This window comes from Salminus brasiliensis, chromosome 1, assembly GCF_030463535.1.
Source record: "Salminus brasiliensis chromosome 1, fSalBra1.hap2, whole genome shotgun sequence".
NCBI classification, from domain to species: Eukaryota; Metazoa; Chordata; class Actinopteri; order Characiformes; family Bryconidae; genus Salminus; species Salminus brasiliensis.
In genome coordinates this window covers 9,550,773-9,568,429 of record NC_132878.1, presented here as the reverse complement: position 1 = coordinate 9,568,429, position 17,657 = coordinate 9,550,773, and the positions used below count along the sequence as shown (strand labels likewise).

The following is a 17,657-nucleotide window of genomic DNA, read 5'->3' as shown; positions in this document are numbered from 1 at the left end:
GAACCAGATGAGGAAGATTTTCTAGAAGTGTACAGTAGGCTCTAACAGAATCAAGTGGGCATTGCTACTTACTGTTTAATTCCCTTAGCAATGTTAAGACTGCTCTGTGCTGACAGGACAGCTGCTTTGGTAAATGGCTTACTAAGTGCCTAAATGGTGGCGCTATTGATTTTTTATAATGTGCTGATGAAAGCATATAATCTGCTTAGTCAGCAATTATGTATGAGCACTTCCACCACAACCATATTCACCATACTGTATATATCACAAACGCAGCGACAACATTAGAGGACTGGTACACTGCTAAAGCATTAGCTGATCAATGGCAGTCTAAACTCCTAATGTTCATCTTTCACACTGTGTGCATCATCTTCCTGCTCAAATTGCACAGATTCATGTTGCCCAATCTAATTTGACATGCTACCCTTTTCACTTTATGCTCTCTCAAGCATATGCTCATCTCTCACATGGCACACTAGCTGCTCACTTCTTCCTCTAGCCCAAATTTCTTATATATATATATATATTATATTGGTATATACAGTGATCAGCCATAATGTTAACACTCCTTGTTTCTACACTCACTGTCCATTACATCAGCTCCACTGACCATATAGGAGCACTGTGTAGTTCTACAATGCCAAGCTGTATCCATCTGTTTCTCTGCATACTGAGAAAGGTAGTATTTGGGTGGTGGGTCATTCTCAGCACTGCTGCAGTGACACTGACTGACAAGGTTGTGGTGTGTTAGTGTGAGTGTGTGTTGCACTGGTGGTACGAGTAGATCAGACACAGCAGTGCTGCTGGAGTTATGGGGTTATGAGTATGCATAATTGATATTTGAGTATACTCAAATTTGACACTGTTTTGATTTATATTCCATAATCCATGCTCAGAAACTAGCTGGTGTTAATAATGAGTATGCAATAAGGGATGCTGTATCATGTATGATATGTCAGAATCTCTTTATCTCTTTATTTCACCAAGTATGTTACACATACAAGGAATTTGTCTTGGTGAGAGCAACACGTATGACGAGTAACAAAAAACACAGAACACAGATTATTTACAGATTATGTCACGTCTCACTTGGACAAAAAAAATTGCTAAATCAACTTTAATTGAAAGATCTTTTTACAGTTTTGAGATACATGGTTTTGGCTGGATCGTCGGCATCACAGACAAACCTCATATCTCCAAAACAGCAACCTGAAGTGAAAAACACCTTCTTAACTTTCAATGAAAGTCCATTCCAGGTCATTTTGGAGCATTTCTATTGGTCCATTCATCATGATATTCTGTCACAATGTATAAAACAACTGCCAGATTCACATTATGTCAAAAAGTGAAAAATGACACTGATGGGACATTGATGATATACAAAATTATGTAAAAAAACAAAACAAAACAAACAAAGCTGCCTTTAAGCTTTAAAACTTCATGTACAGCATTATAACAAATGTACTGTGGGGCATTCACTCTTGTGCTCGAGCGTGCAGGACTGACTCACAGTGTGCAGGTGCAGTGGGCATACTTATACGTCTTGACCTCATTGCGGATGTGGTTAACGGTTTGTGCCTATTTGCAAATCGTCCCTCGCCTTTGCGCACTCTGCACAGGATACACACACTCTCACACTCTCACACAAAACAGTACTTAGAACACAACAGCATTGCCACGCCAATCAAAAAAAGTTTGCCAAACTCTTTTTTTCCTTTAACTGGACAGAAATATGATTTATTAAGTGATGTAAACATCAAGGATTTTTTCATACATTAAACATTCTCTATTAAAAATATTTGGAACTGAGGCACCAGTGCTCCTACCATTCCAGAATCTACTGTTCCCAAAACACAAATTATTTATTCCATATGAAACACCTATGCAATAAATTAACCCTCAAAATGAATCTGGAATAATCACAGGACCAGTAATTACAGGACATTTTCAGTAGCTGATATATACATATATACAGATGTTTAAGGAATGCATGCCTCACACAGATTACAATAATTTCATACGTGACATATTTCACACTGACATATTAAGCAATTTGTCCCATAATGCCAAAAATAACATGGTACTACACCATTACATTAAGAGTTAACAGTCACACCTGCTGCATTTACATCAGTCTCAATTCATTCTCTTTAAATGAGCAGTTAAAACAGTGCTGTGCTCCCACTAATACTGCTTAGCAGAGCAAGAAGCATGTATATGGATATACAGTCCAAATTTCTATTTTCTTTATATTCTATCGGTATATACAGCAATCAGCCATAACATTAACATGTCTTGTTTCTACACTCACTGTCCATTATATCAGCTTCACTGACCGTATAGGAGCACTGTGTAGTTCTACAATGCCAGGCTGTATCCATCTGTTTCTCTGCATACTCTTTTATTAGCCTCCTTTCACCCTGTATTACAACACTCAGGACCCCACAGGTCTGACCACCACAGAGCAGGTAGTATTTGGGTAGAAGATTTACAAATAAATCCAATAAAGGTCAGAATGTCTTGTTGGTCAGTGAAGTTAGTGATATGTTTGGACTACTTCAAATAAACCCTCACTGAAAACCTTACCATATCATTCTCTCGGAGGGTGTATAATGATCTTTGCACAGTATTGTTATGTACCATAAAACTTTGCGATCTTAGGGTGTGTTTAGACCAAGCAAGAAACTGATACAGGGTTATATTGTAGTCCTGAATTGCTTTGCGATCATGCTGACATATTTGCAATCGAACCAAAATTAGGGGAAAAAAGGTGATGTATAACACACAGATAACAAAAGGCTGCAAGTAGAGATCTGCACATGGTGATATCTGTATGATATCCTGCATGAACTATGCAATAACAAGAGGGGAAAAATACTTACAATTCAAATCTAACTGCTGGATCCTTTAACCAGTACGGCTTATTACACACTGAGGCATATTACTCAGTAACTACAGGTTTAAAATATCAGTTTTCGCCGGCGATCAGTATTAATCAGTATTAAACCACGATTCTGATAACGCACACATGCTAATTTGTTGATCGCCACAGAACATTATACGTTAAAGCTGTAAAGTTTTACATTACTGTGGCTGCATCCCAACTTACTTACTTTACTGGGGCCACTCCACTAATGAATGCAGTTCTAAAGGTGACTAGTTTAACACTGGGTAGTGTAGGCTAGTGTGTGGTTTGGCACACGCCTATAACAAGAAGGCCTATAACACAACCATCCAGTGACATCACATCCTACATTTGCTTCGTTTAGATGTTTTTGGTTCGTAATGAGTTCATACTTTACATGAACCACACCAGAGTTCATTCAGAAACACTTGGTTGGTTTGGTGTGCCCCACAATCTAAAAAGGACCAAACTGCACTACCAGTTTTACTTTTTGGGATAATGTGAATCTGGCAGTTGTTCTTTACATGCTTCAAAATTTTTGATGCATAGACCAATAAAAAAGCTCCCAAATGATTTAAAAGTTTCATTGAAAGTTTCAAGCTGCTGTTTTGGAGTAATGCTGGTTGATATGATCATTATAAGTAGTGCTGGTCAACATGGTCGATATGGTTGTGATGGTCAAAATTGTTTTGGCTATATAATCAGCTGGAGTTGCTCAGCTGGCTCTGTGTTTGGGTCCTTCTCTATGTTGCTTCCATGCCGCAGACTGGACGGGTCGGAGTCACGTCACTACACACACACACAGTAGTATGTTTTTAAGGGGACAGTACATGAACACACACAGTGGGGAAAGGACTAATAGTATTTTTATGTTTTTATAGGTTTTGAATGTTGGTTTAGATTCATTTTTGATTAATTGCTCAGCCCTATTTTGATGAAATAGGAAATGATTCTTAGTTCTGATGAACCTATCCGGTTTTTAACGCATTTTCCAACTGCACAGCATGTCATCATCTAGCAGCCTCAGGTTACATGTTTACAGCAAGTACTGTGGCTAATGCTACGTGCTAGATTTTGATCACAGTCTGTCATTAAAAACCATCGCTACCCCAACTGCTGAGTCCACATCCTCCCCATAGACCACAGGCAGGGGGAACACTCGCTCCAATTCCTGCTTTAAGACCTCATTACGAGAAAGAGCACTACCGCTACCCATAATCCTTTTTACTCCTGCAGCCAAAAGCGCCTGAGGGGGCATCATGGTGGCCAGGTTATTCAAGATCCCTCTGCAAATGGCGCGTGTAACATGACCCAGGGAGAGATTGGAGGGGGAGATGTTTGAGACTAGGCCGAGGCTGGTGGGGTCGTGCCTCTCACCCAGCAGGGTGGGGTTCACACACAGGTCAGTGGTGGGTTGGGTCAGGGCACACTGGACCAGCGTGGAGTAGACTTCGGAGTCGTGCACCTGAACCCCTGCAACATGGAATTGAGAGACAGAATCTGAAATGACAGCCAAACACTTCGGCACAATGAGACTGAAGAAGGTAAAGTAGAATATCTGATAAGAAGGTTCTCACGGATCAATAAAATAAAGGTTCCTTAATTGCTCTTGGGCATTTTGGAGGTTTCTTGCACTTCAAAAATGTTCCTCGTCTTTGTACATCTAATATACTTTAAAGAAGCATCCATTAAAAGGATCTTCAGTGACCCAAAAATGGTTCTCCAATAACACTGCTTCAAAGAAACCCTTTCGGCCCTCCATGCAGGACACTATGGTATGGTTCTACATCCCCCCATTTAAGAACAGGGTGAAAAGAAGTGTCAATGAGCTTCTCTCTATATACATTTTATTTTTATATTGTTTTTGTACATATTATATTTGATTTTATTTCATTCTTGTACTTTTGATCTTATATTTTATCCATGTTATAAGTCATGAAAGCATTTCACTACTGTATTGTGACCAATAAGTACTGTGGCTAATGCTACGTGCTAGATTTTGATCACAGTCTGTCATTAAAAACCATTGCTACCCCAACTGCAGAGTCCACATCCTCCCCATAGACCACAGGCAGGGGGAACACTTGCTCCAATTCCTGCTTTAAGACCTCAGAGCCCTCCCACTACCCATAATCCTTTTCACTCCTGTGGCCAAAAGCGCCTGAGGGGGAATCATGGTTGCCAGGTTATCCAAGATCCCTCTGCAAATGGCGCGTGTCACATGACCCAGGGAGAAATTGGAGGGGGAGATGTTTGAGACTAGGCCGAGGCTGGTGGGGTCTTGCCTCCCGCCCAGCAGGGTGGGGTTCACACATCTAGGTTGAGTTGGGGTGGTGTTTGTGATCCAGGGCTAACCATTCACCATCAGTACCTGACCTCACTAATGCCATCATGGCTGAATACAATCAAATCCTCACAGAAATGTTCCAACGTCAAGTGTAAAGCCTTCCTTTTGAGTTGAGATAGTTAACATTCAGTTACTATTCACTAGTAATACCCTTGGTTTTAAATATAACACTGGATGAACAGGTGTCCACAAACTTTCAGCCAACCTGTGTTTAACTGTGCATGTAGCATGACCTTTTATAATGTCAATAAAACATGGGGCACATTCACAAATAGAACTGCTTAGTTATTAAAGAAGAAGAACAAGAAATTACCAAATTCTTTCATCCAAGAAGTCAGCATTCCTACAAACGTCGCCATGACATTGCCTCCGTTAAGCGCTGCAGCCACTGCTAGGTAGGTGTGGTGGAAGTAAGGGAAGTATGCGATGGGGGAAGCAGGGTCTGGTGTTGACTGTGGGGTGAAGTCAGATGGCATGGCAAACGTCAGCTGAGCCGAAGTGCTCAGGTTTAGGACTGTAAAGGAAATAATAAGAGTTTTACCAAATTGACATTCCCAAAAACAAGCGTCCTCTTTTCACCATCCATCTTCTCTTTAGAAAAATCCTTCCGGAATTTATATTAAAGGGCCCATATCCTACCTTTTTTATCCATATCTTACCATACCAACCTCGTACTCAAGCTACATTTATGGCCTCTGTGTGGTTTTATGTTCTGAAATGGTAATAAATCATTTTACAAGACAATTTTAAACCTCTCTTCACGATTTAGACACTGTATAAATGGGCAACTATTTTGTTATCCGATTTATATCATTCTATTCTTTACTTTTCTGCCAGATTTCCGCTGTGTATCTTGCCCTGAGGTTTGGAGTCTATTTACGTGCAGACCGGAAATCAAACACGGGCACAGCGTAGTTGATCAACTGTCTGTCCAGTCCAGTCCAGTCCTAAGAATGCATAGACTGTCAGGGTTTAAGAGCACTGAGTTGAGGAGGAGTTTAAGGAGGGGGAAGTGGGAGATGAATGTGAGGGTACTTAGGGAATCAACATTAGGGGTGGTTAATGGTCATCGTCTTATGGTTGATACGTTAAACAAAGGGGGGAGATGTAGACTCAAAGGGGGGCGACCATCAACGCTTTTCAGGATGTCGATGGTATCACCATAGTTGGCAGGCAAAGGGTCATACAAACAACATTGGGTCAGCAGACGAAGAGTAATCCCCATAGAGACAAATGAGTAAAATGACCATGTGATATGATTCTATGTGGCTGAGACCACAAGAAAGTGGTGTTAGAAAGGGGCATATTTCTCTCAAGTCTGACTGTGCAAGTCGGGCTTATATCCAGCTTTTTTCTATAGGAATGAATGGGGTGGGATTTGGCACCCTTCCAACCCCAACAATGAGACAAATACACTAGTAACACCCAGCCAACCACATGAGGTATCACACCAACCATTTGGCAACACCTCAGCAACCTACTGAGACACCATTGCAACTGCTTAACAAACACTTAGCAACACCAAAGCAACCACCTGGGATATCAAAGGAACTGCCTATTAACACTTTACCAACCATCAGGGATAGAAGATCAACTACCTAGGCCACCTAGCAACACCACAGCAACCATGTGTGATACCACAGCAACCACCTATCCAAATGATAGCAATCACTTAGAAACGCTATAGCAACCAGCTAAACACACCACAGAAACCACTTTAATTACCATGGCAACCATGCACTTTTCTAGTTGTGTCTTTACTGTGTCTTTAAGGTTTGATGTAAGATAAACAAGGTAAAAAAGGTAAAGGTAAAGGTGCACGTATTTGTCACTGTACAGTATACACTGTACAGCGAAATGTGTCCTCCGCATTTAACCCATCTGTGGTAGTGAACACACTCACACACACACTAGTGAGCTAGGGGCAGTGAGTACACACACACACCCAGAGCGGTGGGCAGCCAACTCCAGCGCCCGGGGAGCAGAGAGGGTAAAGAGCCTTGCTCAAGGGCCCAACAGTGGCAGCTGTTCGATTGCCGAGCCCGGGAATCGAACCCACAACCCTGTTATCGATAACCCGGTGCTCTAACCGCTGAGCCACCACAGCCCCTGTAAGTCTGTAAGTCTGTAGGTCTGTTCTGATTAGCTGCCTCATTCAAATAGCACTCAAAAGACACTCCGGAGATCTGCAGTATAAGTGAAATGGGCTAAACTCTGGCAGACTGAGTAGGCGGGCATATGTAAATGAGTTGGTTGATATAAGATGAACTGAAACTGTATGATATTAACTGTATGAACTGAGAAGCGAGTTTTAAAACGGTAGTGTTGTTTACACACTACTTCATACTTCTTTACTAAAAAGGGCTCTTTAAAGAACCCATATAATGACGTTAACTACGTTTGTTTGATGCAGTAGGTAAACCCAGCTATAATATCATCTTAAAAGCAGATACCAGATCCTTTAAAAATGCCTGGACATCTTAACTTCTTTTCATCCCATAGAATTGAACAGGATGTTTTTAAGGCCGATTAATGTAATTTCATCATGAATGGGAGGGGCTTAACTAATTTATGCTAAGTAGGCTGGTCTATGTAAATATGTTGGCTGTTGTTACAACACAAAAAAAAGAGTACATTAAAAATAGGATGATGGGACCCTCTCTGGCGTGTGCGAAGTCAAGCTGCTCATTTTTCAAACATCGGCCAATGCAACATCACTGGGCAACAAACGTGCCTGTAGGAAAGCACCGCATACCTGGAGCAGACAGTGCAGCCAATTGTGTTCTCTTGGGGCCTTGGCTGCTGATGGCTAGCAGCATGACCAGGATTCGAACCAGCGACTCTCTGATCATAGTGTCAGTGCCTTAGTCCGCCGGACCACTTGGCGCCCCCATCCCCCTTTTTTTAAGCACTGTTTTTTGGGGTGTAACAGCAGCCTACATATTTACATAGACCAGCCTACTTAGCATGAAGCAGTTAAGCCCCACCCTTCATGCTGAAGTTACATTCATCAGAGAACCGAACTCCTTTCTTTGGTTCTAAACCAGCTCTGAACGGTGCATTCAGAACCGAGGAGGAGGCGGTTGCTAATATGCACACACATTAAGTGTGCACTAAGTGTCAGACTGCAGGAACTAGGAGCTGATTGGTCAGGTAGGTCAGTCAGACTGGATAGTAAGATATTAACCACTACACAAAGTAAATCAGGTTAGAGTTTAGTCTGATTATAAAAACTGTTCACTAAATACAGAGAGTTTACAGGGCTTCACTAGTGTGAATTAGCACATCTCAAGTTGTGGGATTGTATTATTTATAGAAACAGTCCATGTAAAAAGGTTTTTTACCAAGTCCTTTTGGAGCATTTCTATCCATTCATCATGATCAATTTGGACACAATGTAAAATCAAAATGAGAGGAGATGCAAATGCAAAATATTTAAATAAAATTTAACTGAATTATAAAAGGGGTTTATGGTTTATATTAAGATATTAAAACAGGATTAATTGAACATTAGTAATAATGTGCCCATGTTCTCAATGATACCTGCGTCTGTCTTGTCCTTCATACAGGAGTAAACACTGCACTGGAAGTCTCCCAGTGCTGCACCTACAGGAGTGTTAGCAGGGATTCCATGCCATTCTGAGCAGGTCCGTCCAGCTATTGACCCAGACTCCATAGGCTCAGGCAATAAATGCACAGGGAAGCCAGCACCTTTCAGTCTAATGTTAAAAGACAAGATTCTTTACATTCATATTCAAATAAATACAGAGATCAGAGCCATACTGGATATAAAACATTGTCTTATCTCTCTATCAGTGTGTAGCTGTAACTAGTAAAGGTGGACTAATTAATTGTGGTGTGGTGACATGCCGTTGGTGGGCGCTCCTGGTCATGATTTATGATTTTGATGATTTATTATGTGAACAAATCCTCTACAGAAAGCAGACATAATTGGGAAATGGCCTGCTGACAGGCCAAAAGTTTTATTACACCCTCTTTGGGGGACTGTATAGACTTTATTATTTATTTACAGAAATAACTGGAATTGCGTTCATTTACCAAGGGAGTCACATGTAAATGTACAAATATGACGATCTACACAGACATGTAAACACACATGATTGTGTGTGGTATGGATTATAACTCTCATTATTCTGACATTTAGCAAGTAGTCTGATTTAAGAAAGAAAAGGATGTGTATTTTTATACACACACACACACACACATACACACACATACAGTGAGTCCAAGAAGTATTTGATCCCTTGCTGATTTTCTTTGTTTGCCCACTAATAAAGACACTATCCTTCTGCACTTTTAATGGTAGATATATTCTAACATGGAGAGACAGAATATCAAGACAAAAATCCAGAATATAATTTTAAAGAATATATTTTAATTAATTTGTATTTCAATGAGGAAAATAAGTATTTGATCCCTCTTGCCAAACACACTCAATACTTAGTGGCAAAGCCTTTGTTTGCAAGCACAGCGGTGAGACGTTTGTTGTAGTTAACCACAAGTTTAGCACACACACCAGGGGGAATTTTGGCCCACTCTTCTTTGCAGATCCTCTCTAAATCATGAAGGTTGGTGGGCTGTCGCTTGGCAACTCTGACCTTCAGCTCCCTCCATAGATTTTCGATCGGATTGAGGTCTGGCGACTGGCTGGGCCACTCCATGACCTTAATGTGATTTTTCTTGAGCCAATCCTTTGTTGCCTTTGCTGTATGTTTAGGGTCGTTATCATGTTGGAAGACCCAACCACGGCCCATTTTCAGATCCCTGGCAGAGGGGAGGAGGTTGTCCCTCAGGATTGTGCGGTACATGGCTCCATCCATCTTCCCAGTGATGCGGTGAAGTAGCCCTGTACCCTTGGCAGAGAAACACCCCCAAAACATTATGCTTCCACCTCCATGCTTGACGGTGGGCACAGTGTTCTTGGGGTCATAGGCAGCATTTTTCTTCCTCCAACTCCTCCATGGCGGGTGGAGTTGAGGCCAAAAAGTTCAATTTTGGTCTCGTCTGACCACAAAACCATCTCCCAATAACTTGGTTCATCTTTCAAATGATCATTGGCATACTTGAGGCGCGCCTCCACATGTGCTCTCTTCAGCAGGGGTACCTTTCGGGCACTGCAGGATGTGAATCCATTGTTGCGCAAAGTGTTGCCAATTGTTTCCTTGCAAACTGTGGTCCCAGCTGCCTTCAGGTCATTTGCTAACTCCTGCCGAGTGGTTGCAGGACGATTTCTGACTGTTCTCAGCATCATTGCCACCCCACGAGGCGAAATCTTCTTTGGAGCACCGGGCCGAGGTCTGTTGATTGTCATGTTATACTCTTTAAACTTTCTGATAATTGCACCAATAGTTGTTACTTTCACATCCAACACCTTACTAATCTTTTTGTAGCCCATTCCAGCTTTGTGAAGGTCAACAATTCTGACTCTGAGGTCCTGTGACAGCTCTTTGGTTTTACCCATGTTGGAGACTTGAAATCTGTGTGATCTGTCTGATTCTGTGGACAGGTGTTTTTCACACAAGTGATTAGTGAGAACAGGTGGCTTCAGGTCAGGTAACAAGTTGATTGGGAGTGTCTAACTGGTCTGTAAAAGCCAGAACTGCTAATGAATACTAAGGGATCAAATACTTATTTCACTCCATGAAATACAAATCAATTAATATATATTCCTTAGATTTATTTTCTGGATTTTCTTTTTAATATTCTGTCTCTCCATGTAAGAATACATCTACCATTAAAAGTATAGAATGATCATGTCTTTATTAGTGGGCCAACGAAGAAAATCAGCAAGGGATCAAATACTTCTTGGACTCACTGTATTTATATGAAACACTGATTATCTTCACCCACAGTGGCATCTGTCAGGGGGTGGATATATTAGGCAGTAAGTGAACAGTTCGTTCCTGAAGGTGATGAAGGTGTTAAAAGCAGGACAAATGGTCAAGCATAGGAATCTGAGCCACTTTGACAAGGATCAAATTGTGATGGCCAGACAACTGGGTCAGAACATCTCCAAAACATCAGACAGGTCTTGTGGGTTTTTCTAGGGCTTATTGATGCAACCCATGGAGGCCCCACCTCACCACTTATAGGGCTTAAAGGATCTGCTGACAATGTCTTGGTGCGTCAGATAGCACAAGACACATTAAGAGGTCTTGTGGAGTCCATGCCATGTACCTGCTACTTTGCAATGTTTTAAAAATGTAATATGGTGCATATTTCCCTGATCCAAACAGTAAATAATTAAAGACAGAATTACAGAATTAAGACATTTGAAAAGAAAATTTGAGAAAAAGAGTGAAAAAGTCATTTCTAGTAAACAAAAAACAAAAAACAACAGATTATGGGGATGGATGCAGTTGGAGCCCTTAATCTCTTTGATTGCAAGTGCAATAATCAGTGCCTGGTCTGTAACAACACTGCAAAGTAATGCAACTGTGATCTGTACTCACATATCCATGTTCCACTGGTTTTTGGTGGTGCTGAAGTAGCCCCAGCTAGCAGCATTCTGCCCAGTGATGACACAGCCCTCTGAGCCGCACAGCATGGAGACCACATAATCCTGGATAGTCCCTGCCATGCTGAACTCTGAAAGGAACGCTGGCCTGTATTGGGAAGCAGATGTAGAATCTGAGCTGTAAATTTACATTATGCAGCCTAGTTTTCACCCTCCAGCACTGGGAGCATTGTGTGACGGCAGGATTCCTAGCTACTGCGTGGAAAATTGGGAAACATCCAAAAAAAAGCTTCCATATAGAACCATCTATAAATGTATACACACAGCTTGTCTAGTCCCTGTAGAAAAGTACTGCCAATAGAATAAGACTCTCTGGAGCAGATAAACATGAACCTATGGGCTCCATGCCTAATGCCAGGTGTGGGCTAGATGGGGTATAAAGCCCCCCAGTATTGAGCTGTGGTGCAGTGGAACTGTGTTCTCTGGAATGATGGATGGTGCTCCATCCAATACTTTTGGGATGACTCGGGGAGTTGGGGGTGGCGATCATCCAACATCCTGACCTTACATCCGCCCTTGTTGCTTAACGCAATCAAATCCTCACAGCAATATGCCTCTAAAATCTCGTTGAAAGCTCTCCCTGGACAGTAGAGACGCCCCCCCCCCCCCCATGATTTCAGAAGAAACAATGAATGAGCAGGTGTCCCAATACTTTTGTCCATATGTATGTATGCATAGCTAACTGGTGATATTTGTTGTATAGCTCCTAATTAAGTGCAGTTTTTGTGATTGAAAGTATGATACTGTGAAAGACATCCTTTATAATCACTCACTAAAGGCTACTTCAGACTGGTTCTGATATCGAGATGAAGGAGTTCAGATCTTCTCACCTGTGCTTGTTGTACCAGAAGATGGAGGCACAGCCAAAGCCAGTGGCCACACTCAGGTGGGATTCTGGTTTGGGTAATGATGACAGGAAATCACTACTGCAGCGTCCATCCTGCCATGTGATCAGGGTACTCACGTCTTGGGGTCTGAACCTGTGACCCTCATCACTACTGGACCATTCGCAACCTAATGGGGCAACAGGAGACAATATGAGGGACACTTGAGTAGGATCATCTACACAGGTCTATATATGCATCTGTCAGCAGGTTCTTGAGCCACACTGCTTGGTTTAAAGGTTAGAAACCCCCCTTGATATACGCTGTATGTCCAAAAGTTTGTGGACACCCCTTCTAATAAATGCATTCAGCTGCTCTATGTTGCACATAAGGCTTTCAAATATGTGCAATTACACACAGACACAGCCCCTGTGTAGTCCCAGTAGAGAAGTACTGCCAATAGAACAGAACAGCTGATGAACCTGAACCTATTGGCACCATGCTGTCTAATGCCAGGTGTGGGCTAGAGGGGTATAAAGCTCCCCCCAGCATTGAGCTGTTGAGCAGTGGAACTGTGTTCTCTGGAATGATGGATGGTGCCTCGGCCAATACTTCTGGGAGTTGGGGATAAGGTGGGTTGATGATTATCCAACATCCTGATCTTACTAACGCTCTTGTAACTAAATGCAATCAAATCCTCACAGCAATGCTCCAAAATGTAGTAGAATATTTCCCCTGAATAGTAGAGACAGTTACTCCAACAAAAGCAGGATAAACCTTTTTTTATTATTTCACTGATTTCAGATGAAACAATGAATGAGCAAGTGTCCCAATACTTTTGTCTATTTAATGTATCAGCAGGGCAGAAAGAACTGCTATTGCTTTGCTGTGTATTTTTTGGGGCAGGCTGTTTATTGATCACTGCAGAGAATTATGGGTATTGATGAATGATGGGTATTGTACTAAAATCTACATACAATTGTGAATTCTGCCGAATAGCTGAGACTGAGGGCCACAGTGCTGTACTACAGAATATTGCATAACAAGGTAACAGGAGGTCAGAAAGAGATCTGGAAAATCAAGAAAACTTTGAGGGAACTGGAAAGGCAAATCTCCATTTGCTGGAGATGCTGGAGTGGTGGATCACTGTTCTGCTGTTCATCTCAAATATAACCTTCATGGAAGAGCCATCAGAAGAAACCCTTTCCTCTGTCCTCACCACAAAATTCAGGGTCAGAGAGTTTCAGACGAACATCTAAGCAAGCCGCATGTATTTCGGAAACAGGTCCCGTGGACTAAAGAGGTAAAATACAGATGTTTGGCTGCAATGAGGAAAGGTACGTTGGAGAAAAAGGGGTGCAGAATTTCATGAAAAGAACTCCTCTCCAACTGTTAATCGCAGGGTTGTTGTGCTGCAGCCAGTGGCACAGGGAACATTCACTGGTAGCATTTAATACCAGGGGGATGTTGAGTGGCAATTATGATCCAGATGTATTCATCCAACATCTGTACCTGATCTCAATAATGCTTTTGCTTCTGAATGCAAGCAAATTCTCACTGCAATGTAATAACATCACGTTAAGTCTTCCCAGAAGAGTAGAGGCTGTTACTACAGAAACTCCCTGTTAATCCTGAATCCCTGATTTCAGAAGAAATGTTGGATGAGCAGGCATCTACTTTTGGACATCAAGTGTATACTGACTTTGCACCTGTTTCAGACTTCCAGAACAGGACCCCATGCATCTGTCCTGACACCCCCACACACATGACCTCAGTCAGCTTCTCCCTGGGCAGGGCAGCCATGCATTGGTCCAGAGTGGCGATTATTCGTGCAGGGTCCTGCTCCTTAGCCTGAATGGGACAGTTTGGGTCATTTTCACACCGAAATTAAAATGTAAGATGAAAGTGTAGTCGTGGGTGTCTCCGGTGTGGCTGAAACGTACGTGCTCAATCGTTTTGCTGCTGACATCTGAGTGGGTGGGGAAAGTGCTGCTGTCGGTTACGGTCTTTGAAAGCGAGTCAAGCAACACCACCTTGACGGAGGTGGTCCCCAGATCCATACCCAAAATATACTTAGCAGACATGGTCTGCAATGTCACTTAACCTATGTTTTAAACTACTGTGCCTTCGCTCAGAAACGAGGTTAGTAAACACACAGCTAGCTCCCAAAGTCCGTGTTGAGAGAGATTTGAGCCTCTACGGCCACCGTAGTGAGGTGATGTAGGTGACAAAATATATAAAAGATTAATTAAAATAAAATATAAAAATATAAATATATAACCATAACATTTCATTGTGCTTATTTATTTATTTATTTATTTATATCAAAAATTCTTATTTATAAAAATCGTTCGCTTTAGATATACTAAAACAAATTTTAGGCAGCTTTAATTATTTTTGTTTATTTTAATTTTATTTTAATTACATTTTAATAAAAAATTATAATACTAATTTTATTATCTTAATCGTTTATCTTAATCGGTTTTGCTCTTTTTTATTTCTGTAACGAACATTGAGCTACTTTTATTATTATTTTCATGTTAATTATTATTACTATTATTATTGTTATTATTGTAAAATAATACAAAATAGACAAGAATTGAAGTATAAAACAATAAAACAATAAAATAATAATAATCTGGTTCTGTGGGGGACTTTTAATAATAAACCGTTTCCCAACAGGCATTGCGCGGAGACATGGCTGCCGAGGAATGACGAGCGGATTCGTTTTGTATGAGATATGACCTTTTTGTCCTCGCAAACCCCCTAATTCCTAATTTATCCACTTTAACTAAATGCTGAGAGTATGGTGGGAGTGACAGCCGTGTAATTCTGTAGTTGGAACCAGCATTTTCGTGGCGTTTATTCTGAAGCCCAGCGGTAAGTGAGGGTGGATGGCGGTGAGCTAGCTAGCTGCCATTAGCCTGGCAGGTGAATGGGGGGTGGGGGGGGTCTCTGCGGTCTGTGTGTTTTAGGCTCTGTCTGGCTGTTTCTACAGCTCTCCGTCTCTCTCCTCAGCTCTGAAGTGAGGGGTTGCTCCTGCTAGTGGAGAAGGATGGCCAGTCTGGCAGCTAAACGCGAGGGACCGCAGTTCATCAGCGAGGTGGCGGTGAGGGGCAACGCGGCGGTGCTGGAGTACTGCCGGACCTCGGTGTCCGCCTTGTCTGGAGCCACCGCGGGCATTCTGGGGCTCACAGGCTTGTACGGCTTCATCTTCTATTTCCTCGCCTCCTTCCTCCTGTCAGTGCTCCTCATCCTCAAAGCCGGTCGGCGGTGGAACAAGTGCTTCAAGTCGCGGCGGCTGCTTTTCACTGGAGGCCTCGTCGGGGGGCTTTTCACTTATGTTTTGTTCTGGACTTTTCTCTACGGCATGGTGCATGTGTACTGATGAGGAGGGCAGTCTGCACTCCACTGCTGTCTTGGGCTTGAGCCATGTAGTAGTAGTAGTAGTAGTAGTAGGAGAAGAAGAAGAAGTAGGGCAGAGGCCCCCATCCCTGGTCCTAGGGTAACCCCTGGTACCCTTTGCCCCCCTTTGCCTCCCTTTGCCCCCTTTGCCACCCTTTGCCCTGTACATTTGAATGTGTTCCCTGTTCTAAAATACACCCCATCCAAATGATCAGCCTCTCCACCCCAACATGTGCAGGACAGGGGTAGACCTGGGTGTCCTGTATCTAGACCCCTACTGTAGTAAGTGAACTAATAGTACTGCGTCCAGAACCACATACTACTAGATTGTCACTCTCACGCTAAAACCATGTATCCGTTTTTCACTTTTTGACATAATGTGAGTCTGGGAGGTTGATCAAACTTACACAAAGAATGGACCAATAGAAATGCTCCAGAATGACTTGTAATAAAATCTTTCACACTGACGTCCAATGAAAGTTAAGAAGGCTTTTTCTTCCGTTTTGGAGATCAGTGTAGTACGCGGACATGAGCACAGTGCACAAGACTGGGTCGGATGTAAACAGTAAAGATTAACAGCTACTAACATTTCAGATGGTCCATATCCTATATTTGCCCCCCTTTTAGACTTTTGTGTTTAGACTGATCTGAGTAAATCATCTCTGTTCTCTTTGCCTGCTTTGTAATGTGCCTCGTTTCAAAAAGCTGTTCATGCTAAAACTAAGGAAGTTCTTTATTAATTTAGTGTTAATGGATGGTGCTAGACTCTAGGGACTGAATAGGTGGGTGTAAAGACATGCATGGGTTTTTGTGACCTCAAAAGAAACTGCAACAGCAACTGTATTCAGAATGGGCTGTTTGACGCTTGGGTTTAGTATGTGGACTAGTTGGGCAGGTTATCAGTGTTGATGCTCTTTAACAAGCTTTCCAACAAAAACATGCAAAATTAGATACTTGTTATATTGACTCTTTAAAGACTATTTAACATTTATATTGATTTGCTTTATTTTTAGTTTCGAGTAATGCTTTGCACTGCAGCCATTTAAGCAGCAGCAGTTATTCTCTCCTCTTAATGATCCATAGCAGAAATCCATATGCTTAGAAAAGAGTATCACAACAATTTAGCATAAGACGGCCCCCTAATCACTCTCCCCTAAGTAAATATAGTAGTAAATATAGTAGTTATTCACATGGTGTCAGAATTTCGTGAAAGGGCTCCGAGTGGCTTAGTGGTCTAATATGCTGCTGCTATGGCCCGGGGGTCATGAGTTTGAACCCCGAGCCGTGGCGCTTTGTCATCAGCGGCCGGAGTCCAAGAGACCACAATTGACCGTGATCTCTGTTAGCTGGTATGGCAGAGTCAGAGACCTGGCGCTTTCCTCAGAGCGTGTCGGCTGCCCGGTGATATATTGGTGGCTGGCTTCCAGTGTCATTAGACTTACCCTACTAGTGTTAGGAGCATTGCTGGTGCTACGTGGAGCTACGAACGGGTGAGTTAATTGGCAGTACCAAACTGAGAGAAAAGGGGAGGCTCCAAAAAGACATTTAGTGAAGTCTTCTGTAAAGTTGCCATTTTGGAGATACAAGGTTTTTACTTGACAACAACAATATGAGATTTGGATGCGGACTTGGGCCAGG

General features: G+C 42.1%; 2 protein-coding genes across 2 annotated transcripts; one reads left to right on the top strand and one right to left on the bottom strand.

Annotated features, from left to right (window-relative positions):
- Positions 1–1,706: 1,706 nt before the first annotated feature.
- Positions 1,707–14,795, bottom strand: shpk (sedoheptulokinase). The gene is made up of 7 exons (XM_072692764.1): positions 14,558–14,795; positions 14,324–14,465; positions 12,621–12,804; positions 11,726–11,878; positions 8,796–8,971; positions 5,566–5,766; positions 1,707–4,378 (listed from the first exon to the last, which is right to left on the bottom strand). The coding sequence occupies exons 1-7, from the start codon at positions 14,696–14,698 to the stop codon at positions 3,984–3,986; spliced, it is 1,392 nt and encodes a 463-aa protein (XP_072548865.1). The 5' UTR covers positions 14,699–14,795; the 3' UTR covers positions 1,707–3,983.
- A 507-nt stretch (positions 14,796–15,302) lies between these two features.
- Positions 15,303–16,693, top strand: emc6 (ER membrane protein complex subunit 6). Its single transcript, XM_072661049.1, has 2 exons — positions 15,303–15,494; positions 15,633–16,693. Exon 2 carries the CDS (start codon positions 15,670–15,672, stop codon positions 16,000–16,002), a length of 333 nt encoding a protein of 110 aa, XP_072517150.1. The 5' UTR covers positions 15,303–15,494; positions 15,633–15,669; the 3' UTR covers positions 16,003–16,693.
- The last annotated feature ends 964 nt before the right edge of the window (positions 16,694–17,657 follow it).

Bases quoted from the DNA above. Each gene is read 5' to 3' on its own strand.
- shpk (XM_072692764.1), bottom strand. From the start codon at position 14,698: ATGTCTGCTAAGTATATTTTGGGTATGGATCTGGGGACCACCTCCGTC. The intron at 5,767-8,795 runs GTATCATTGAGA...TTTCCTTTACAG, and splicing joins GAAGGACAAGACAGACGCAG to TCCTAAACCTGAGCACTTCG. The intron at 4,379-5,565 runs GTAATTTCTTGT...TCCATGTTGCAG, and splicing joins TTCTTGGATGAAAGAATTTG to GGGTTCAGGTGCACGACTCC.
- emc6 (XM_072661049.1), top strand. From the start codon at position 15,670: ATGGCCAGTCTGGCAGCTAAACGCGAGGGACCGCAGTTCATCAGCGAG.